This window comes from Nerophis lumbriciformis, linkage group LG23 (genome assembly GCF_033978685.3).
Source record: "Nerophis lumbriciformis linkage group LG23, RoL_Nlum_v2.1, whole genome shotgun sequence".
In the NCBI taxonomy this organism is placed as follows: domain Eukaryota; kingdom Metazoa; phylum Chordata; class Actinopteri; order Syngnathiformes; family Syngnathidae; genus Nerophis; species Nerophis lumbriciformis.
In genome coordinates, this window is record NC_084570.2 from 38,482,557 (window position 1) to 38,504,160 (window position 21,604).

General features: G+C 34.7%; 1 protein-coding gene across 7 annotated transcripts in view; it reads left to right on the plus strand.

The window, feature by feature from the left end:
• Positions 1 to 21,604, plus strand: part of agrn (agrin) — a 601,652-nt gene that overhangs the window by 448,961 nt on the left and 131,087 nt on the right. For all 7 annotated transcript variants that reach the window (XM_072915893.1, XM_072915897.1, XM_072915895.1 and 4 more), the window contains 6 exons: positions 10,128 to 10,270; positions 10,341 to 10,446; positions 14,580 to 14,699; positions 18,739 to 18,903; positions 19,081 to 19,224; positions 21,335 to 21,459. In XM_072915893.1, the coding sequence (XP_072771994.1) occupies positions 10,128 to 10,270; positions 10,341 to 10,446; positions 14,580 to 14,699; positions 18,739 to 18,903; positions 19,081 to 19,224; positions 21,335 to 21,459 (803 nt within the window). The remainder of the gene's footprint in view (positions 1 to 10,127; positions 10,271 to 10,340; positions 10,447 to 14,579; positions 14,700 to 18,738; positions 18,904 to 19,080; positions 19,225 to 21,334; positions 21,460 to 21,604) is intronic.

The window sequence follows — 21,604 nt, forward strand, 5'->3', positions numbered from 1 at the left end:
TTTTGCAACATTGGAACATTTTAGTAAAATGGAGGCTTTTCAGAGGGTGCGATAACCCTTAATACAATCTTCGGCGAGTTTGTTGTGGTCTGGAACAAATGGCGCCCAAAAAACTAGCAGAAATGCAGCCAATATTACTTACAGAATCCATGCAACTACGGTGCGTTCAAGGACCGGCGAAATCAGTGGGACAAAACGGCGCTCGCCAGATACTGTCACCAGTGAAGCATAAACACAAACGTAGTAAACACAATTAGCAAGGTTTGTCCTCCATATTAAAACAGAACATGTACAAATAAATGTTCCTTACTGACTTGGCCCCGCCCCTCCCCCCGCCTATGGTTGCCATAGGAACGTGGTCCTCCATTATTCCCCCATGGTTGTCAGAGAAAAGCCTGCCAGTTGTTCTATTATTCACACAGTCAAGTCCTCAACATGCTCATCCTTCTTCCTTCCTGCATGCCCATAATAGTGCGTAAGGTGAGGTGGTGGACGGTTCCCCCACAGTGTGGTTGAAGGTTCCCCCACAGTGTGGTGGAGGGTTCCCCCACGGTGTGGTGGGTGCTGACGTCACACAGCAAGAAGCTATTAGTCCTCAGTGTTCCCTCAGCCTTTCCTTCCGTGTCTTATCTCCTGCGTGAATACCAAGTAGCTTCTCTTTTATTGTGCGCTGCTGAGCTGGCGCAGGAACACGCCGCCGACCGTATTCCATTTTCTCGCCGAAAGCTTTGATTGTTATCCCGCGGGGCCGTCCAAACTTTTTCCACTAAATCATCAAAGCCGTCCATCGGTCCATCCACTCTTTTTCTACTGCTTGTCCCTCTCGAGGTCGCGGGGGTGCTGGAGCATATCCCAGCTGCACTTAGGCGGAATGTGGGGTACACCCTCGATAAGGAAGGCGGGGTTTAAAGTTGGGTACCACACCATTTAATGTTGCCTACCACACCTTTTAATGTGGCCTAACACAGCATTTAGTGTGGTATGCCACACTATTTAAAGTGAGGTACCACACCATTTAACATGGCATACCACACCTTTTAATGTGGCGTAACACAGCATTTAGCATGGCATGCCACACTATTTAAAGTGAGGTACCACACCATTTAATGTGGCATACCACATCATTTAATGTGAATAATGTGGTACACCACACCATTTAATGTGGCATACCACACCATTTAATATGGCATACCACACCATTAAAGTGGCATACCACACCATTTAATGTGACATACCACTCCCATTTAACGTGGCATACCACACCATTTATGGTGGCATACCACACCATTTAATGTGGCATACCACACCATTTAACGTGGCATACCACCCCATTTAATGTGGCATACCACACCAGTTAACGTGGCATGCCACACCATTTAATGTGGCATATCACACCATTTAATGTGAATAATGTGGTACACTACACCATTTAATGTGGCTAATGTGGTATACCACACCATTTAACGTGGCATACCACAACATTAAAGTGGCATACCACACCATTTAATGTGAAATACCACACCATTTAATGTGGCATACCACACCATTTATTGTGGCATACCACACCATTTAATGTGTCATACCACACCATTTAATGTGGCATACCACACCATTTAAAGTGGCATACCACACCAGTTACCGTGGCATGCCACACCATTTAATGTGGCATATGACACCATTTAATGTGGTATACCACATCATTTAATGTGAATAATGTGGTACACCACACCATTTAATGTGGCATACCACACCATTTAATGTGGCTAATGTGGTATACCACACCATTTAATGTGGCATACCACACCATTAAAGTGGCATACTACACCATTTAATGTGGCATACCACACCATTTAACGTGGCATACCACACCATTAATGTGGCATACTAGATCATTTAAATTGGTATACCACACCATTAAATTGGCATACCACACTATTTAAAGTGACATACCCCACCAATTAAAGTGGCATGCCACAATATTTAAAGTGTCATAACACACCATTTAATGTGGCATACCACACCATTTATTGTGGGATACCACGCCATTTAAGGTGGCATACCACACCATTTAAAATGGCATACCACACCAGTTAATGTGGCATGCCACACCATTTAATGTGGCATATCACACTATTTAATGTGGCATACCACATCATTTAATGTGAATAATGTGGTACAGCACACCATTTAATGTGGCATACCACACCATTTATTGTGGCATACCACACCATTTAATGTGGCTAATGTGGTTTACCACACCATTTAATGTGGCATACCACACCATTAAAGTGGCATACCACACCATTTAAGGTGGCATACCACACCATTTAAGCTGGCATAACACACCATTTAAAGTGGCATACCAGATCATTAAAAGTGGTATACCACACCATTGAATTGTCATACCACACTATTTAAAATGACATACCCCACCATTTAAAGTGGCATGCCACAATATTTAAACCGACATACCAAGTGGCATGCCGCAATATTTAAAGTGTCATAACACACCATTTCAAGTGGCATGCCACACCATTTATCATGGCATACCACACAATTTATCTTGGCATACCACACCATTTAAAGTTTGCAGTAAATAGCTATCACCTGAACGTATGATTTCAAAGCAAGTGGTGTGTGCTGATGAGACTATTCAACATTGATATTTACTGTTACATGTGGCCTGTGACATCATTTAAATTGGTCCACTATACCAGTTGTGGCATACCACACCATTTAAAGTGACATACCATATCATTTATGGTGGCATACCACACCATTTAATGTTGCAAAACACACCATTAAAGTGGTATACCCCACCATTTAAAGTGACATACCACACCATTTAATGTGGCATAACACACCATTTAAATTGGCATAACACACCATTTATTGTGGCATAGCCCCCCATTTAAAGTGGCATAACACACCATTTAGTGGCATACCACACCATTTATTGTGGCATACCTCACCACTTAATGTGGCATAACACACCATTTATAGTGGCATACCACACCTTTTAATGCGGCATAACACACCATTTATAGTAGCATACCACACCATTTACAGTGGCATACCACACCATTTAAAATTGCCCACCATTTAATGTGGCATAACACACCATTTATTGTGGCATACCACACAATTTAAAGTGGCATACCCCACCATTTAGCGTGGCAAACCCCACCATTTAAAGTGACATAACACACCATTTAAAGCGGCATAACACACCATTTAAATTGCCATAACACACCATATATTGTGGCATACCACACCATTTAAGGTGGCGTAACACACCATTTAATGTGACATACCACAGCATTTATCGTGGCATACCACACCATTTAATGTGGCCCACCACATCATTTAATGTGGCATACCCCACCATTTAAAGTGGCATAACACACCATTTAAAATGGCATAACACACCATTTAAAGTGGCATAACACACCATTTATTGTGGCATACCACACCATTTAAGGTGGCGTTACACACCATTTAATGTGGCGTAACACACCATTTATCGTGGCATACCACACCATTTAATGTGGCCCACCTCATCATTTAATGTGGCATACCACACCATTTAAAGTGGCTTAACACACCACTTAATGTTGTATAACACACCATTAAAGTGTATACCCCACTATCATTTAATGTGGCATACCACATCATTTAATGTGGCATACCCCAACATTCATCGTGGCATAACACACCATTTATTGTGGCATACCACACCATTTAAAGTGGCATACCACAGCATTTAAACTGGCATAATACACCATTTATCGTGGCATACCACACCATTTAATGTGGCCCACCTCATCATTTATTGTGGCATACCTCACCATTTAAATTGGCCCAGCACATCATTTAAAGTTTGCAGCAAATAGCTGTCACCTGGACGTATGATTTCAAAGCAAGTGGAGTGTGCTGATGAGACTATTCAACACGCGGCCTGTGACATCATTTAAATCCGGCCCTCCATCAGAAGGAGTCTGTTGTTGTAAAGAGGAGACTCTCTCTCTCTCTCTCTCTTTATCTCTCTCTCTCTCTCTCTCTCACTCTCTCTCTCTCTCTCTCTCTCTCTCTCCCTCTCTCTCTCTCTCTCTCTCTCTCTCTCCCTCTGCCGCCACACGCTCGATCGCCCCCGGAGAGTTTTTACTCCGGGTTTGTGTTTTTGTTTGTTTCTGCCGGCCTCAAGGAGTCCCAGAACAATCCTGCAGTGTCTCGCTCTTGCCCGCTCTGCTTTTTAAGAGGGGGATTTATGGCGGCGCTGTAAACTTTATACAGCGGCGGCAACAACAGTTTTTGCGATCTCGGCGGTGGCGAGGTGAATTACGAGGCCGTGTCCAACATACCTGAACACCTCCTTGACTTGTGCAAGTCAACTCACAAACTCTCCTTCTCCCAAGGTCATGGCTCGACATCATGTTCCGCTCTTTCATCTGAAATGAAGAATTACGTCGCATAAGCATTAGCATGGCATTAGAATTAGCATAGCATAGCATACAAGTTTGTCTTTGTGCACCAAGAACAGGGGTGTCAAACGTACGGCCCGTGGGCCGGATCAGGCCCGCGAACAGGTTTTATCCGGCCGGCGGGATGAGTTTGCTAAGTATAAAAATCAACCTGAAATTTTTGAATGAAAGAAACTGCTGTTTTAAATGTGTCCACTAGATGTCGGAATAGCAAATCTTTGTATCTTTGTAGATGATGCTACATATGTACAAAATAAACCACGTGATGTTAGTACATCAGTCAAAAAAGATGATCAAACTACCTAAATAACATCCTGTAATTCATCTTGATAGATTGAAAATGAACACCAATGAGTTGACCGATGAACGTTATCACATTATTTATTCAGAAAATATAAATAACGACAAATAAAGATAGAATACTATTACCGTATTTTCCGCACTATAAGGCGCACCGGATTATTAGCCGCACCTTCAATGAATTACATATTTCATAACTTTGTCCACCAATAAGCCGCCCCGGATTATAAGCCGCGCCTACGCTGCGCTAAAGGGAATGTCAAAAAAACAGTCAGATAGTTCAGTCAAACTTTAATAATATATTGAAAACCAGCGTTCTAACAACTCTGTCCCAAAATGTACGCAAATGTGCAATCACAAACATAGTAAAATTCAAAATGGTGTAGAGCAATAGCAACATAATGTTGCTCGAACGTTAATGTCACAACACACAAAATAAACATAGCGCTCACCTTCTGAAGTTATTCTTCATTCGTAAATCCTTCGAATTCTTCGTCTTCGGTGTCCGAATTGAAAAGTTGCGCAAGCGTGGGATCCAAAAATGGCCGGCTCCGTCTCGTCGAAGTCATCGGAGTCAGTGTCGCTGTTGTTCTGTGAATCCTGCCTTCCGGAAAGCTCGGACCACAGTTGTGACCGAAATATCTGCCCAGGCATTTACGATCCACTGGCAAATGTTGGCGTATGTCGTCCGGCGCTGTCTGCCCGTCTTAGTGAAGGTGTGTTCGCCTTCGGAGCTGTGTGAAAAAAGCCACCCGGCCTCTTCGCGTAAACTTCCCTTAACCACTCGCTCATCTTTTCTTCATCCATCCATCCCTTCGAGTTAGCTTTTATGATGACGCCGGCTGGAAAGGTCTCTTTTGGCAAGGTCTTCCTTTTGAATATCACCATGGGTGGAAGTTAGCATGGCAAGCTAGAACCACAGTGAAGGATGACTTCTCATTCCCTGTGGTGCGAATATTCACCGTACGTGCTCCCGTTCCACAGTGCGGTTCACAGGAATATCAGTTGCTGTGAAATACGGTAGTAATCCGTGTGCGGATGGAGAGATTGCGTCTTTTTATGAACCGGATCCTTGTCGCTTAGTAGGAGCCATTTTGTGGTCTTTACAGATGTAAACAGGAAATGAAACGTACGGTGATATCCGCGCGTTTTTTCTTCTTCTTCCGGGGGCGGGTGGTTGCTTACAGTAGAAGAAGAAGCGCTTCCTGTTCTATGGGGGCGGGTGCTTTCCTTGGCGGTTGCTTGCGTAGAAGAAGAAGCGCTTCCTGTTCTACCGGGAAAAAAGATGGCGGCTGTTTACCGAAGTTGCGAGATCGAAACTTTATGAAAATGAATCGTAATAAAGCGCACCGGGTTATAAGGCGCACTGTCAGCTTTTGAGAAAATGTGTGGTTTTTAGGTGCGCCTTATAGTGCGGAAAATACGGTAACCGCAACATGTAAGTGTAAAAAAAAACCCAACAACATTATTATTTGTACATTTTCAGAAAGTGCTTGTTCTATTTTTAAACAAAGATCTGAAGTTGTCTTTATTTTTAAGTTATCGTGCCGTGATTTTACCAGTCCGGCTCACTTGGGAGTAGATTTTTCTCCATGTGGCCCCCCATCTAAAATTAATTTGACACCCCTGACCTAGAAATTCAAACAAGTCATACAGGTTGCAGTTAAAATGCTTTGAAATTCTTGCTACCATACATGTAATAATAATAATAATAATAATAATAATCCATCCATTTTCTACCGCTTGTCACTTTTATAATAATAATAATAATAATAATACAGATCAGCAAAGATACTTTTCCATTCATTGAAGAGTTGGCATTGTAATTAATGTTGGTTCCACCCTACAGGAAGTCAAATTATAGTCATTGAAATTCTGAGAAATACTGCCAAGTAACAGGAAGTTTGGGCCTGGATATTACAAATATGTTTTATGGCCCAATAATAAATACAAATGAGTCATAATGTTGGGGGTCAGTGCTCGCTCTCCCAATGCAACTATTATTCCCATAGTAAGAATAATTATGGCGAAGTTGGTAGAGTGGCCGTGCCAGCAATCGGAGGGTTGCTGGTTACTGGGGTTCAATCCCCACCTTCTACCATCCTAGTCACATCCGTTGTGTCCTTGGGCAAGACACTTCACCCCTTGCTCCTGATGGCTGCTGGTTAGCGCCTTGCATGGCAGCTCCCGCCATCAGTGTGTGAATGTGTGTGTGAATGGGTGAATGTGGAAATACTGTCAAAGCGCTTTGACTACCTTGAAGGTAGAAAGGCGCTATACAAGTATAACCCATTTATCATTTATTTATAATTATATTCCTGTAATATTATGAGTAATGATAATATTTCTATATAGTAATAATAATAATGATGATAATATTATTATAATATTTACAAAAGCAATAATAATAGTAATATTTGTATAATAGTAATACTATTAATAACGACCCCAAAGGGAATAAGCGGTAGAAAATGGATGGATGGGATGGATAATAATACTAATACTACTACTAATAATAATATTCATATGATATTATGAATAATACTAATGATAATATTCCTATACTATTAGTATACTAATAATAATATGCCTATAATACTAATAACAATAATAATTATACTATCAATAAGAATACTCCTACAATATTATGAATAGAGATGTCCGATAATGGCTTTTTTGCCGATATCAGATATTCCGATATTGTCCAACTCTTAATTACCGATACCAATATCACCCGATACCGATATATACAGTTGGGGAATTAACATTATTATGCCTAATTTTGTTGTGATGCCCCCCTGGATGCATTAAACAATGTAACAAGGTTTTCCAAAATAAGAGAACAACTTCAACTCAAGTTATGGAAAAAAGTGCCAACATGGCACTGCCATATTTATTGTTGAAGTCACAAAGTGCATTATTTTTTTTAACATGCCTCAAAACAGCAGCTTGGAATGTGGGACATGCTCTCCCTGAAATAATCCTGATACCCACTACAACTATAGGAAATACTATACTTTGACTTTCACAAAGTGCTTTTTTTTTTTTTAAACATGCCTCAAAACAACAGCTACAAAAACAATGAAGGCACACAGCTTCAGTCCAGAGTATACTATAAACTGGGCTCAATCTGCCCTGTTCTTAACGTATTCGTATGAGTAACAAAAATGTACAAATAAAAACAAGAAAGGCACACAAATAAAAAACTGCTTCAGTCTAGACTATTAGAAAACACAGCCATCCTTTAAAGTGCATGAACATTAATAAAACTGCTTCAGTCTAGACTAGTAGATAACACAGCCATCCTTTAAAGTGCATGAACATTAATAAAACTGCTTCAGTCTAGACTAGTAGATAACACAGCCATCCTTTAAAGTGCATGAACATTAATAAAACTGCTTCAGTCTAGACTAGTAGAAAACACAGCCATCCAAGTGCATGGGGAAAAAAGGCACAAAACATAAATAAAACAGCTTCACTCAGTCCAGACTATTAGTCTATTTGTGCAACAGATGAAGCTCAAAGAGTGGGCTATTTCTTTTTCTCCTTGTCATCATGTGTGAGAGGTAGATTTTTCTGAATGAAAACAAGCATCTGCAAGGGATTCTGGGTATTTGTTCTGTTGTGTTTATGTTGTGTTACGGTGCGGATGTTCTCCCGAAATGTGTTTGTCATTCTTGTTTGGTGTGTTCACGGTGTGGCGCATATTTGTAACAGTGTTAAAGTTCTTTATACGGCCACCCTCAGTGTGACCTGTGTGGCTGTTGACCAAGTATGCCTTGCATCCACTTGTGTGTGTGTGTGTGTGTGTGTTTGTGTGTGTGTGTGTGTGTGTGTGTGTGTGTGTGTGTGTGTGTGTGTGTGTGTGTGTGTGTGTGTGTGTGTGTGTGTGTGTGTGTGTGTGTGTGTGTGTGTGTGTGAGAAAAGCCGTAGATATTATGTGACTGGGCCGGCACGAAAAGTCAGTGCCGTTAAGGTTCATTGACGCTCTGTACATTTTCCCACTGCCGCGTACACAGCGGCGTTTTAAAAAGTCATAAAGTTTACTCTTTGAAACCGATACCGATAATTTCCGATATTACATTTTAAAGCATTTATCGGCCGATAATATCGGCAGTCCAATATTATCGGACATCCCTAATTATGTCCGATAATAACTGGATGGAATATCATCATTATTAATGATGATATTCCTATACAATCAACTATAATAATAATTATAATGATAATAAAAATAATAATAATGATAATGATAATATTCCTATAATATTATGAATATTAGTAATGATTATATTCTTATACCTATAATAATAATTAATATTATTATTATGTTCTTATAATATTACCAACAATGATATTAGTAATATTCATATAATATTATTACCAATAATAGTGATACTATTAATAATAATAATACTAATAATAATAATATTCCTATGAAATTATGAATAATACTAATGATAATATTCCTATACTCTTAGTATAATAATAAAACATTAATAACAATAATGATAATAATAATATTTATATGATATTAATATAAATAATAATTATATAATGTTATTAATATTATTAATGATAATATTCCTATACTATCAACTATAATAATAATGACAATAACAAACATAATAACAATATTCCTAGGATATTATGAATACTACTAATGATAATATTCCTATACTGTTAGTATAATAATACAAATAATAATAATAATATTCCTATAATATTAACAATAATAATATATAATGATATTAATAATAACAATAATAATCCTATAATATTATGAATATTATTAATTATACTTATTCTATACTATCAACAATAATAATAATATGGATAATAATAACAATAATAACTATATTCCTTTAATATTAATGATAACAATAGTAATATTACTATAATATTAATAACAGTAGTAATAATAATGATAATATTCTATTATTAATAACAACAACAACAACAATGATAATAATAGTAATGATAATAAAAATATTAATAATAATAACTTTAATAATAATATTAACTATATAATTAATAACAGTAATCATATTATGTCTATTGTATTACTAATACTAATAATATTATAACAATATTCCTATAATAATAATATTAATAGGAAGAATATTCCTATAAATTATAACAATAATAACACAATAATATTCCAAAAATATTAATAACAAGTATAATATATAATTACTGTAATTATCACAATAATATTACAATATTCCTATAATATTATTAATAATAATAAACAGTTCCAGGCAGTCCTAACACCAGCAATATGTCAATAAGTCTTTCTTGGGTGTCTTTGTGCTGAATAATCACTTCTCTGCCTGTGGAACACAGATTGTGGCTCAGGAGGATCCGGTTCTGGTGCTGAGAACTGCGAGCTGGACCGATGTCGTCTGTTTGGAGGCTTGTGGGACGAGGACGCCGAGGAAGACCGCTGCTTGTGCGACTTCACCTGCCACACTGTGCCCCACGCCCAGGTATAACATCCATCATTATTATTATGATTATCATTATGATCATACACATATCTCACAATCCATGGCGCAGGTCTGTGGCTCTGATGGCAAAAGCTACAAGAACGAGTGCGAGCTGAAGAAGTCCAGATGTGAGAGACGGGAGCACTTGACCCTTCGCCACCTGGGAGCCTGTGAAGGTTGGTGCTCATCGTCATCCTCATCCTTCTCCTCATCCTCATCCTCCTCCTCATCCCACCTCATTCACTCATTCATTGACGGGGTTGGAAATGAAAATACAACTATTTTGTGCTCTTTTTCATCAATAATAATAATAATAATACTGCACTGAAATGCCCTTGTGTGTGTGTGTGTGTGTGTGTGTGTGTGTGTGTGTGTGTGTGTGTGTGTGTGTGTGTGTGTGTGTGTGTGTGTGGCTTTAATGCTAATTGTACACACAATTGTGTTCTTGATGCACACTCCATTTGAGCTGATACTGGTACTTGGCGATACCAACAATTTGGTGTGTCTTAGGGTTGTACGGTATACCTGTATTAGTATAGTACTGCGATACTAATGAATCATATTCGGTACTATACCGCCTTTAAAAAGTACCTGTGCCCCGTCGTCGTCGTCACGTCGTGTCGTTGCTGGTTTTACGAGCAGACGAGCATGTTTGGCAGCGCGCACACAGAGTACTTACAAGCAGACACAGTGTGTATACAGAAAAAGGATAATGGACACATTTTGGTGTAAAAAGTAAAGATAAAGGTGAAGTTATAACACACCCTCAGGAAGAGGTGCTTTAAGACATGGCTAGCTAGCAAGCAGCTAACATCCATCCGCAGTGTTTTAGCTACTTCTGAATCACTAAGCCTTGTCTCCATAGCGACAAATAAAGTACGTTTCTTACAAGTATCATTATCACTGGAGAACGAGGAATAGCTAAACATGCTTCACTACACACCGTAGGAGGATACAATAGCTCACCAGCGCCACAATGTAAACAAACGCCATGGGTGGATCTACACCTGACATCCACTGTAATGATACCAAGTATAGGAGCGTATCTAGTCGATACTACTATGATTACATCGATATTTTTGGCATCACAACAACTTCTTTCGTTTAAAAAAAAAATTATATTATGTTTATAAAGTCAGTAAATACGTCCCTGGACACATGAGGACTTTGAATATGACCAATGTATGATCCTGTAACTACTTGGTATCGGATCGGTACCTAAATGTGTGGTATCATCCAAAACTAATGTAAAGTATCAAAGAAGAGAAGAATAAGTGATTATTACATTTTACCAGAAGTGTAGATAAAACATGTTAAAAGAGAAAGTAAGCAGATATTAACAGTAATTGAACAAGTAGATTAATAATACATTTTTACAGTTTGTCCCTCATAATGTTGACAAAATAATAGGTGTATAAATGACACAATATGTTACTGCAAATGTCAGCAGACTAATTAGGAGTCTTTGTTTGTTTACTTACTACTAAAAGACAAGTAGTCTAGTATGTTCACTATTTTATTTAAGGACTAAATTACAATAATAAACATATGTTTCATGTACCCTAAGATTTTTTGTTCCAATAAAGATAATAATGAAAATTTTTTGTGGTGCCCTTTATTTAGAAAAGTATCAAAGTATCGAAATACATTTTGGTACCGGTAGCAAAATATTGGTATCAGGACAACACTAGTGTGTTCACTTGGAATATTTTCTACTTTTTAAAAATGTAACATTTAACAGTTAGCTGATTATAACAATTTGGCTGTCCTCTTGCTAAATAGTCTTTTCTTACACTTCTCATTTGCAAGTGTTATTTAGTACAGGGTTTTTGACTCAAATATCAACACTTTGTTTAGTCCTCTTACTCTTGATTTTAATCCTATTCAACAATTACAAAGAAAAAATAAATACAAATAAAATAATACAATTCTAAAAAAAAACCACTAAATTTAATGATAAATATTTTATAATATATGTTTGTGTGTTTTAAATAAATACATACAAATTAAATAATACAATTAAAAAAACAGAAAAATGTATTGATAAATATTTTATAACATATGTTCGCGTGTTTTAAATAAATACATACAAATAAAATAATACAATTTAAAAAGAAATTTAATTTAATGATAAATATTTTATAATATGTTTGTGTGTTTTAAATAAATAAATACAAATAAAATAATACAATTCTAAAAAACACAACCTAAATTTAATGATAAATATTTTATAATATATGTTTGTGTGTTTTAAATAAATAAATACAAATAAAATGATACAATTGTTAAAAAAAAACTTTTAATTTAATGATAAATATTTTACAATATATGTTTGTGTTTTTAAATAAATAAATACAATTAAAATAATAACATTCTAAAAAAAAAAACTTAAATTTAATGATAAACATTTTATAATATATGTTTGTGTGTTTTAAATAAATAAATACAAATAAAATAATACAATTCTAAAATAAAAAACGTATATTTAATGATAAATATTTTATAATATATGTTTGTGTGTTTTAAATAAATTAATAAATACAAATAAAATAATACAATTCTAAAAAAACAAAACTTAAATGTACTGATAAATATTTTATATGTTTGTGTGTTTCAAATAAATAAATACAAATAAATAAATACTATTCTAAAAAAAAAAACCTTTAATTTAATGATAAATATTTTATTATATTTATAAATAAATAAGATATAACAAAATAAAGTGCAAATAAATATAGCTTCACTACTTTAGTCATAATTTTTGCGCTAAAAAACTTCTCTATGACTTTAGCTCCAGACTTCTTCTGTATGGTTGATGTTGTCAATACTGCCACCATTGGTGGAAAAGTGTATTACAACCGAGTACCGCTGCGGCCCATACAGAGTGAGCAAAGCTTAGAAACAGATGGGCCCTGGCCGTATGGCTAAAAAACACTGATTTAATCGATGCCACAGTATTGCAGTGTCCCAGTCTTCACATCAATGCTGTGATGCGTGACAGTACCAAACAAAAACTTGGTGAGTGTACCGTATTTTCCAGACTATAGAGTGCACCGGTATATAAGCCCCACCCATTAGATTTTAGGGAAAACGTATGTTCCCATGTGTTAGCCGCACCGGACTATAAGCCGCAGATATATAGGTTGTGAAATATTCTGTTTACATACCTTAATTGTTTCCAAACGGTGTCTGTAACACGGCAGTAAAACGGTTGATCAAACAAAACAGAAGTCATGGTCATGGACCCACTAGCTGCGCAAGATAGCTCTCCAATCAGCTAAACAAACTCAATAACTCCACGGTGACATTTTGGTGGATTTACTGAGGAATTTGTGAAAGTGAAACAACACAAAAAAAATGCCATAGTAAGTTACTAATACTAACATTTTAGCATATTAGCAAATGCTAGTGAGGCTAGCTTGATTACACTACGATAGCACATACAAATATGCATGAAAACACTCCTACAGACATCACACATGGGACGCTTTAGTAAGAATTGGTTTAGTTATATTGTAAAACTTACAAACGTTGCTTGGAGTGACGAATGAAGAATCCACATGAGTAGAACCGCTATGGACGGCTAAAAGACTGGAAAGCTCGGTCTAAACAAACAGAAAGGCAAGGCGTCCAAAAGATGGCGCCGTGACACAAACAATAACCCACCATTTATTGCGTTTGCTTGTTTATTTTTTGACTTTTTTACATTAGGGCCGCCAACGAAGAAAAACACATAAACTGGCCGCGCGGTTTTATAAGCCGCAGGATTCAAAGCGTGGGAAAAAAAGTGGGCTTTTACGTCCAGAATTGATGGTATCTGCTCACAGATGCCGCTTGGCAGTTGTTTGAGCACATTGCTGCTAGGCCTGGATAGTCGCACTCCTTAATGCGTCAGTCACACGCAGGATTCTCACAGGAATAAAGCAGAATTACAACCGGACCTAGCGTATCGGCCGCTGAGCCAGGGCTAATTGGCAGAAACAGAATTCAGGAAGTAGTCGTCCAGACAAGGAAGTGCCTGTCTTGTGTTTATTTATTGATTAGTTTTGATGTAGAGGGTGACTGAAGGGCAGAGTTTGGAATTATTAGCCAGCATGAAATACGGAGAACACAACTGCCAGTTGGTGCTCAATGTCAACGCCATTGTTTGTTTTCATTTTCCTTCCGCAGTTTTTTGGTGAGAAAATGGAATTGTTATCTCCGAGCCCAGCGGCGGCCCAAATAAAGTTCCCTTTTTTATTTCCCTCGCTGCGCAAATGTTGTTGGTTGCCCTCACCGCCTCCTGCTTTTGTGTTTCCCGCCTCGCCAGCCCTTTCAGCCACGCCGCTGCCCGAGCCCGCCGTCCCCCAGCACTGCGCCGCGTCCGTCTACGGGTGTTGCCTGGACAACATCACCGCCGCCCTGGGAGTCGGACTGGCAGGATGTCCAAGTGAGTCCTCCTCTGGCGCCCTCTGGTGGTCTTGTGTTCACTCCTGCTCTGCCCTGTCTCCTGCTTTCTCTTCCACTGAGCCAAGATCGGGTCAAAACTGCTCCAGCAAACCCCGTGAAACTTTGTGGCGCTTTAGCAGACCAGCTGTTAGCACACTTGCGAGAACGTTAGCATGAAAAAAAATTCAAAATTATGAAAAAAGCGGAACAATATAAAAACATTTGTAGAAATTATGAAAACATTTTTTTTACAAAATATCAGATAAAAAATTAAAATAATCAGCTAAGTCATACTTATTTGATAAAAAGTCGACATTAAGATCCACAGTCACAATAAATAAATAAATACAAAGTTAAAAATATGAGTTAACAAATCGAAATGATTAGATAAAAAGTCTGAACTATTATGAAATAAAACTAATTATGAAATAAAAAATTATTTGATTAAAAAAAAGAATCCACATTATTAGTTATCATGACATAACACAACTGGAACTTTATTTCTGCAGAATCATATATTTTTGTCAATTAAAAAAAAAAAGATTCTGCTGTAATCACAACTTTATTTTGGTGAAAGATACAATATCTTTCTATTAATATTACTTGTAATGGCAACTTTTTATGTAAAATTGAATTTTTATTATCATACACTTTTTGTCTCCTACATTGGAACTAAAAATTTGTCAAATTGCACATTTTTAATATAACTATATTTTATTTCCATAATTAGAATTTTATTGCTGTAAAATTTGCAAAAAAAATGTTTTTCCTACTAATACTCTATTTTATCCTGGTATAATACACCTTTTTGTCTCCTATATTGGAACAATATTTTTGTCAAATGACCCATTTTTTTAAAATCCTGCCATAATTAGAAATGTATTGTCGTAAAATTTGCCATTTTTTTTCCTAGTAATATTGTATCCTCTTTATTATACACCTTTTTGTCTCCTATATAGCAACTATTTATTTTATTATTACTATTATTAACTATTATTAATTGTATTCTTCTAAAACTCGCAAAAAATAAATTATTTTTGTAATATTCTGATTTTTTTCTCTGACTGTTTTCTCCTCATAGTTTATTCTCCTTAACAAACAACCTTTTATCTTGTATGTAACGGTATTCCCTTAAAATGACGTCTTTTTAATATCAACATTAAAAATATTGTATTAAATATTAGAAGTAATCCTACAGTAATGACAGTTTTATTCTTTTAAAAGGGATATTTTCTTCTAATATTCTGACTTTATTCTCATCAAAAGTATTTGACTTTATTCTCGTAATATTCTAACTTTATTCACATGAACATGCAAACTTCTACCTTTTACAACTGGAACTTTATTTCTGTCAATATTACAAATAATTGTGATGAACTTTATCCTCATAAAGTCTTTTTCTAATGAACATTATTCTCATAAAATACAACAAATGATTTAGTTTTCCTCATTTCTCTAATGTATTCTTGGAAAAGTGTCACTTTTCTCTTGTAATATTCCAATTATTTTTTCTTTACAGTTTTAAAAGCTATTTTGATTTAATTACAACTTTATTATTGGAAAGAAATGTGTTGTTTTTCTTGCAATATTCAGACGTTATTTTCATTAAAAGATAGGACTTTAAAAAAATGAAAGAAAAAAATAAAATACTACTTTTTCTCATGATATTTATTTAGTTTAGTCTTGTAATATTCTAACTTTATTCCCATGAACATGCAAACTTATATTTCCCCTAAAATTGTGTATTTTTTCTGTCAGTATTAAAAATAATCATGTGGAACATTAAAATGACAACAAATGATTTAGTTTTTCCTAATTTCCCAAATGTATTTTTGTGAAAGCGTAAAGTTTTTGTTTTTTTTATCATTCAAACATTGTTGTTGTAAATATATCAACTTTTTATCATGTAGTAGAGTTGAAACTTTATTTATGTGAAATTATTTTTGATGAGCTATTTTGCTGTAATTACAACTTCATTATCTGTTGTTTTTCTCACTATATTTTGACTTTATTGTCATTAAAAAATAGGACTTTTAAATGTTTTTTTATGTTATTTTTTTAAATTAAATTACTATTTTTTCTCATGATTCAATTGTAACTTTTTCTCACAATATTCAGACTTTATTTTCATTAAAAAAAAGTATTTTGTTTATATGTAAAACTACTAATTTTGTGTCATTATATTTACACTTATTCCACACTATTTACAAATACAACATTTTTTAACCTTGTTTTCTGACAAAATTTTTGCCAAAATTTATAATTTTATTTTCATTAAAAATTTGCTTTTTTTTTTATATAAAACTACAACTTTTTCCTCATTATATTTTTTACATCATTCTTGTAATATTATAACTTTGTTCTCATGAACATGCAAACTTTTATTTCCTCTAAAATTGTGTCTTTTTCTGTCAATATTAAAAATAATAATGTGGAACAAATTCACAAAAAATGACAACAAATTATTGAGTTTCTTCTAATTTCCCGAATATAAAACATTTTATCGAACTGTATAGTTGAAACTTTACGGAAAAAAAGTGTTTCTGTACATTTTTATTTGTTATTTTGATGTAATTACAACTTTATTATCAGAAAACATTTGTTGTTTTTCTCACAATATTAAGACTTTATTTTCATTAAAAAAATTATTTTGTTAATGTGTAAAACTTATCCTTTTTCTCATTATATTTGTACTTTTTGCACATAATTTCCAAATACAGCATTTTTTTTACGATATTTTTTAAACACAATTCTTGTCAAATGTATATTTTAATGTTGATATTCAGATGTTTTATGCACGTAAATAAGTCACGATAAGTTGTGTTTTAAATAGGTTGTGTTTTAAATAAGTGGTGTTTTAAATAAGTCGTGTTTTATAGAATTCGTGTTTTAAATAAGGCGTGGTTTAAAGAAGTTGTGTTTTAAAAAAAGTCGTGTTTTAAGTAAAGGTTGTTTTAAATAAGTCCTGTTTTAAATAAGTCCTGTTTTAAATAAGTTGTGTTTTAAATAAGTGTTTTTTTAAATAAGTTGTGTTTTAAATAAGTCGTGTTTTAAATAAGTTGTGTTTTAAATAAGTGATTTTTTAATAAGTTGTGTTTTAAATAAGTAGTGTTTTAAATAAGTTGTGTTTTAAATACGTGCTGTTTTAAATGAGTGGTGTTTTAAATAAGTCATGTTTTAAATAAGTCCTGTTTTAAATAAGTCCTGTTTTAAATAAGTCGTGATTTAAATAAGTCGTGGTTCAAATAAGTTGTGTTTTAAAAAATGTCATGTTTTAAGTAAGTGTTGTCTTAAATAAGTGGTGTTTAAATAAATTGTGATTTAAATAAGTCGTGCTTTAAATAAGTGGTGTTTTAAACAAGTTGTGATTTAAATATGTGGTGTTTTAAATAAGTTGTGTTTTAAATAAGTGGTGTTTTAAAAAAGTTGTGATTTAAATAAGTGGTATTTTAAATAAGTTGTGATTTAAATAAGTGTTTTTTTAAATAAGTTGTGGTTTAAATAAGTTGTGTTTTAAATAAGTGCTGTGTTAAATGAGTGGTGTTTTAAATAATTGGTGTTTTAAATAAGTCCTGTTTTAAATAAGTTGTGTTTTAAATAAGTCCTGTTTTAAATAAGTCCTGTTTTGAATAAGTTGTGATTTAAATAAGTCCTATTTTAAATAAGTCCGGTTTTAAATCAGTTGTGTTTTAAATAAGTGTTTTTTGAATAAGTTGTGAATAAGTTGTGTTTTAAATAAGTCGTGTTTTAAATAAGTCCTGTTTTAAATAAGTATTTTTTTTAAATAAGTTGTGTTTTAAATGAGTGCTGTTTTAAATGAGTGGTGTTTTAAATAAGTTGTGATTTAAAAAAGTTGTGATTTAAATAAGTGGTGTTTTAAATAAGTTGTGATTTAAATAAGTGGTGATTTAAATAAGTTGTGTTTTAAATAAGTCGACTTAAGTGCAAAGTGTGAAGTAAAAAGCAGGCTTGAAGAAAAAATAGATTTTGGTGCCTGGAGCGGCTCCTTCAAAATAAAAGCAGTCCTGTCTGGTCCTCAGGCAGGTGCCAGTGCAACGTGTACGGCGCCTACCAGGCGACGTGCCAGCCCAGCAGCGGGCAGTGCTCCTGCAAGCCGGGTGTTGGCGGCCAGAAGTGCGATCGCTGCGAGCCCGGCTTCTGGAACTTCCGGGGCATCGTGACGGAGAACATGAGCGGATGCACGCGTGAGTCATGATGCGGGGTGCATGAGAAAGTGCTGGAGTGATCAGCTTTTATAAAAACTGTTTAGATACATGAACAAATCCAAAGAAAAAGCAAAACCTTTTGTTGCTGCGAGTATGGTGAAACTTGCCCAAGTTTTAGCTCCACCGTGACGTCTTGTGCCCTCGGTCTTTGGGCAGCCTGCAGCTGCGACGCCAACGGGTCTGTGCGCGACGACTGCGAGCAGATGTCGGGTCTGTGCTCCTGCAAAGCCGGCGTGAAGGGTATGAAGTGCAACGTGTGTCCCGACGGAAGCAAGATGGCCGCCAACGGCTGTGACAAAGGTAAGACGCCTTTAGCACGTTAGCGTTAGCATACCTGTGAGAAAATCTTTATTACGAGATCAAATGTTGAAATCAGGAAAAAAGTGGAAAAATAGGAAATAATTAGAATTACGAGCTAGAAAAAAAATAATTATCAGATAAAAACATCAAAATAATCAGATTAGTCAAACTTTTTTGATAAAAACTAGAAATCAAGATTTTCAGTCACAATTATGAAATAAAAAGTTAAACATATGAGATCAAAAGTCATAAATATTAGATTTAAAAAATTGTCAATATCATGACATAAAATAATCATAATCATGTATCTTTATATGCATGTGTATATGTATATATCTATGTATATATGTATGTACATATATTTATGTATGTATATATGTATGGATGTATATATATATATATATATATATATATATATATGTATATATATATATATATGTATGTAAATATATGTATGTATGAATCTATATATGTATCTATATGTGTATATATGTATGTATGTGTGTATATATATATATATATATATATATAGATAGATAGTACTTTATTGATTCCTTCAGAAGAGTTCCCTCAGATATATATATTGTCACAATACCACAAAAAAGTGTATATATATATATATATACTTTTTTGTGGTATTGTGACAATGCTGTAGAATTACGACTTTTCCATTCATATTATTACCAGATAGTCAAAAAAAATTAAGACTTTTTTTTTTTTCCTCCAGTACTTTTTTCTCGTAACGATTCACCTTCATTCTCGCCAAATACGGACTTTTTACTTTTGATTTTTTTCTCTGAAGCAATTTTTCATTTCATTGTTTGCAAATTGATGACTTTTTCCCGTACAATTCCGAATTTATACTCATAGAACCATGACTTTTGTCCGATAATATAACAATTTATTGTGTCCTGATTACAACTTTATTGGCGTAATACAATGCCATGATTACCGTAGCAGTGCGGCATTATTTTTTATATAAAATTGCAACTTGTTTATATTATTACGAAGAATTATACAAGTTTTTCTTCAAGTACTGATTGCAGCTTTAAGTTCGTAATAACACATTTTTCATCGTAGTATTTCGAATGTATTTTTGTAAAATTCCGCCTTTTTCTGTGCTATTGTGACGTTACTGTAGACTTTTTTCATCATAGTATCACCAGGTATTCTACACATTAAGACAGTTTTTCCTCCAGTACTTTTTTCATGTAACGATGTGACTATTCCCGTCAAACAAGGACTTTTTTCATACGACACTCGAACATTTTTTCTTGAAATGTATTTTCTCGAATATTAAAAAAATTTTACGTAAAATTATAACTTTTTCGTAAAATTCAGACTTTATTTCCATTAAATTATAACTTTTGTCTGATAATATAACAATGTATTATGTCCTGATTGCAACTTTGATATCGTAATAACATACAATTTTTATCGTAGTATTCCGAATGTATTCTTATAAAATTCCGACTTTTCTGTGCTATTGTGACATTACTGTAGACTTTTTTCATCTTTGTATCTTCAGGTATTCTACACATTAAGACAGTTTTTCCTCCAGTGCTTTTTTCTCATAACAATCTGACTTTGTTCTCATCAAATAAATACTTTATTTTTACGATACTGGGAATTTGCTTCCCCAAATATTACAACATTTTTCTAGTAAAATGATCACTTTTTTTTGTAAAATTCTGACTATTTTGATAAAACGATGACTTCTGTCTGGTAATATAGGAATGTATTATGATTGCAACTAGCGTAATGCTATGGCATTTTTCATGTAGTAACTTTATTCTTAGACAATTACGATTTTTTTCATATTTTTATGAAAAATGTTTTTTTCTTGTAAAAGTATGACCTTCGTTAATATTATGACCTATAATCCTAAAATGTTGTCTAGACAGGAAGCACAAGTGTTTGAGTGCCGCTCAGAGACAAATTTTATTGGACAAAATTCTTAGAGGTTGGTCAAATTGATGTAAATTGTGGTGATTGCGACATCGCATGTTATTTCTGTTTGTGTGTTGACTCCATATTTGGTGTTTCAAACACTGCAACTCTAATAAGTGAAAAGGAAATCATCAAATCAACTTTTGTTTCCTCCTTTTAGGTCCGCAGGCTCCCACTTCCTGTGAGCAGTTATTTTGTGGTTTTGGAGCGTCTTGTGTGGAAGTCAACCAGCAGGCCCACTGTGAGTGTCCCTCGCCCGACTGTGACCACCTCAACAAGACCAAGGTGGGATCCCCATACATAATACTCATGTTCCCCCATACATAATACTCATGTTCCCCCATACATAATACTCATGTTCCTGTGGAGTTAACTCAAACTTTTTCACTGAAAAATAAAAACATGCGATATATAATAATAATAATACATT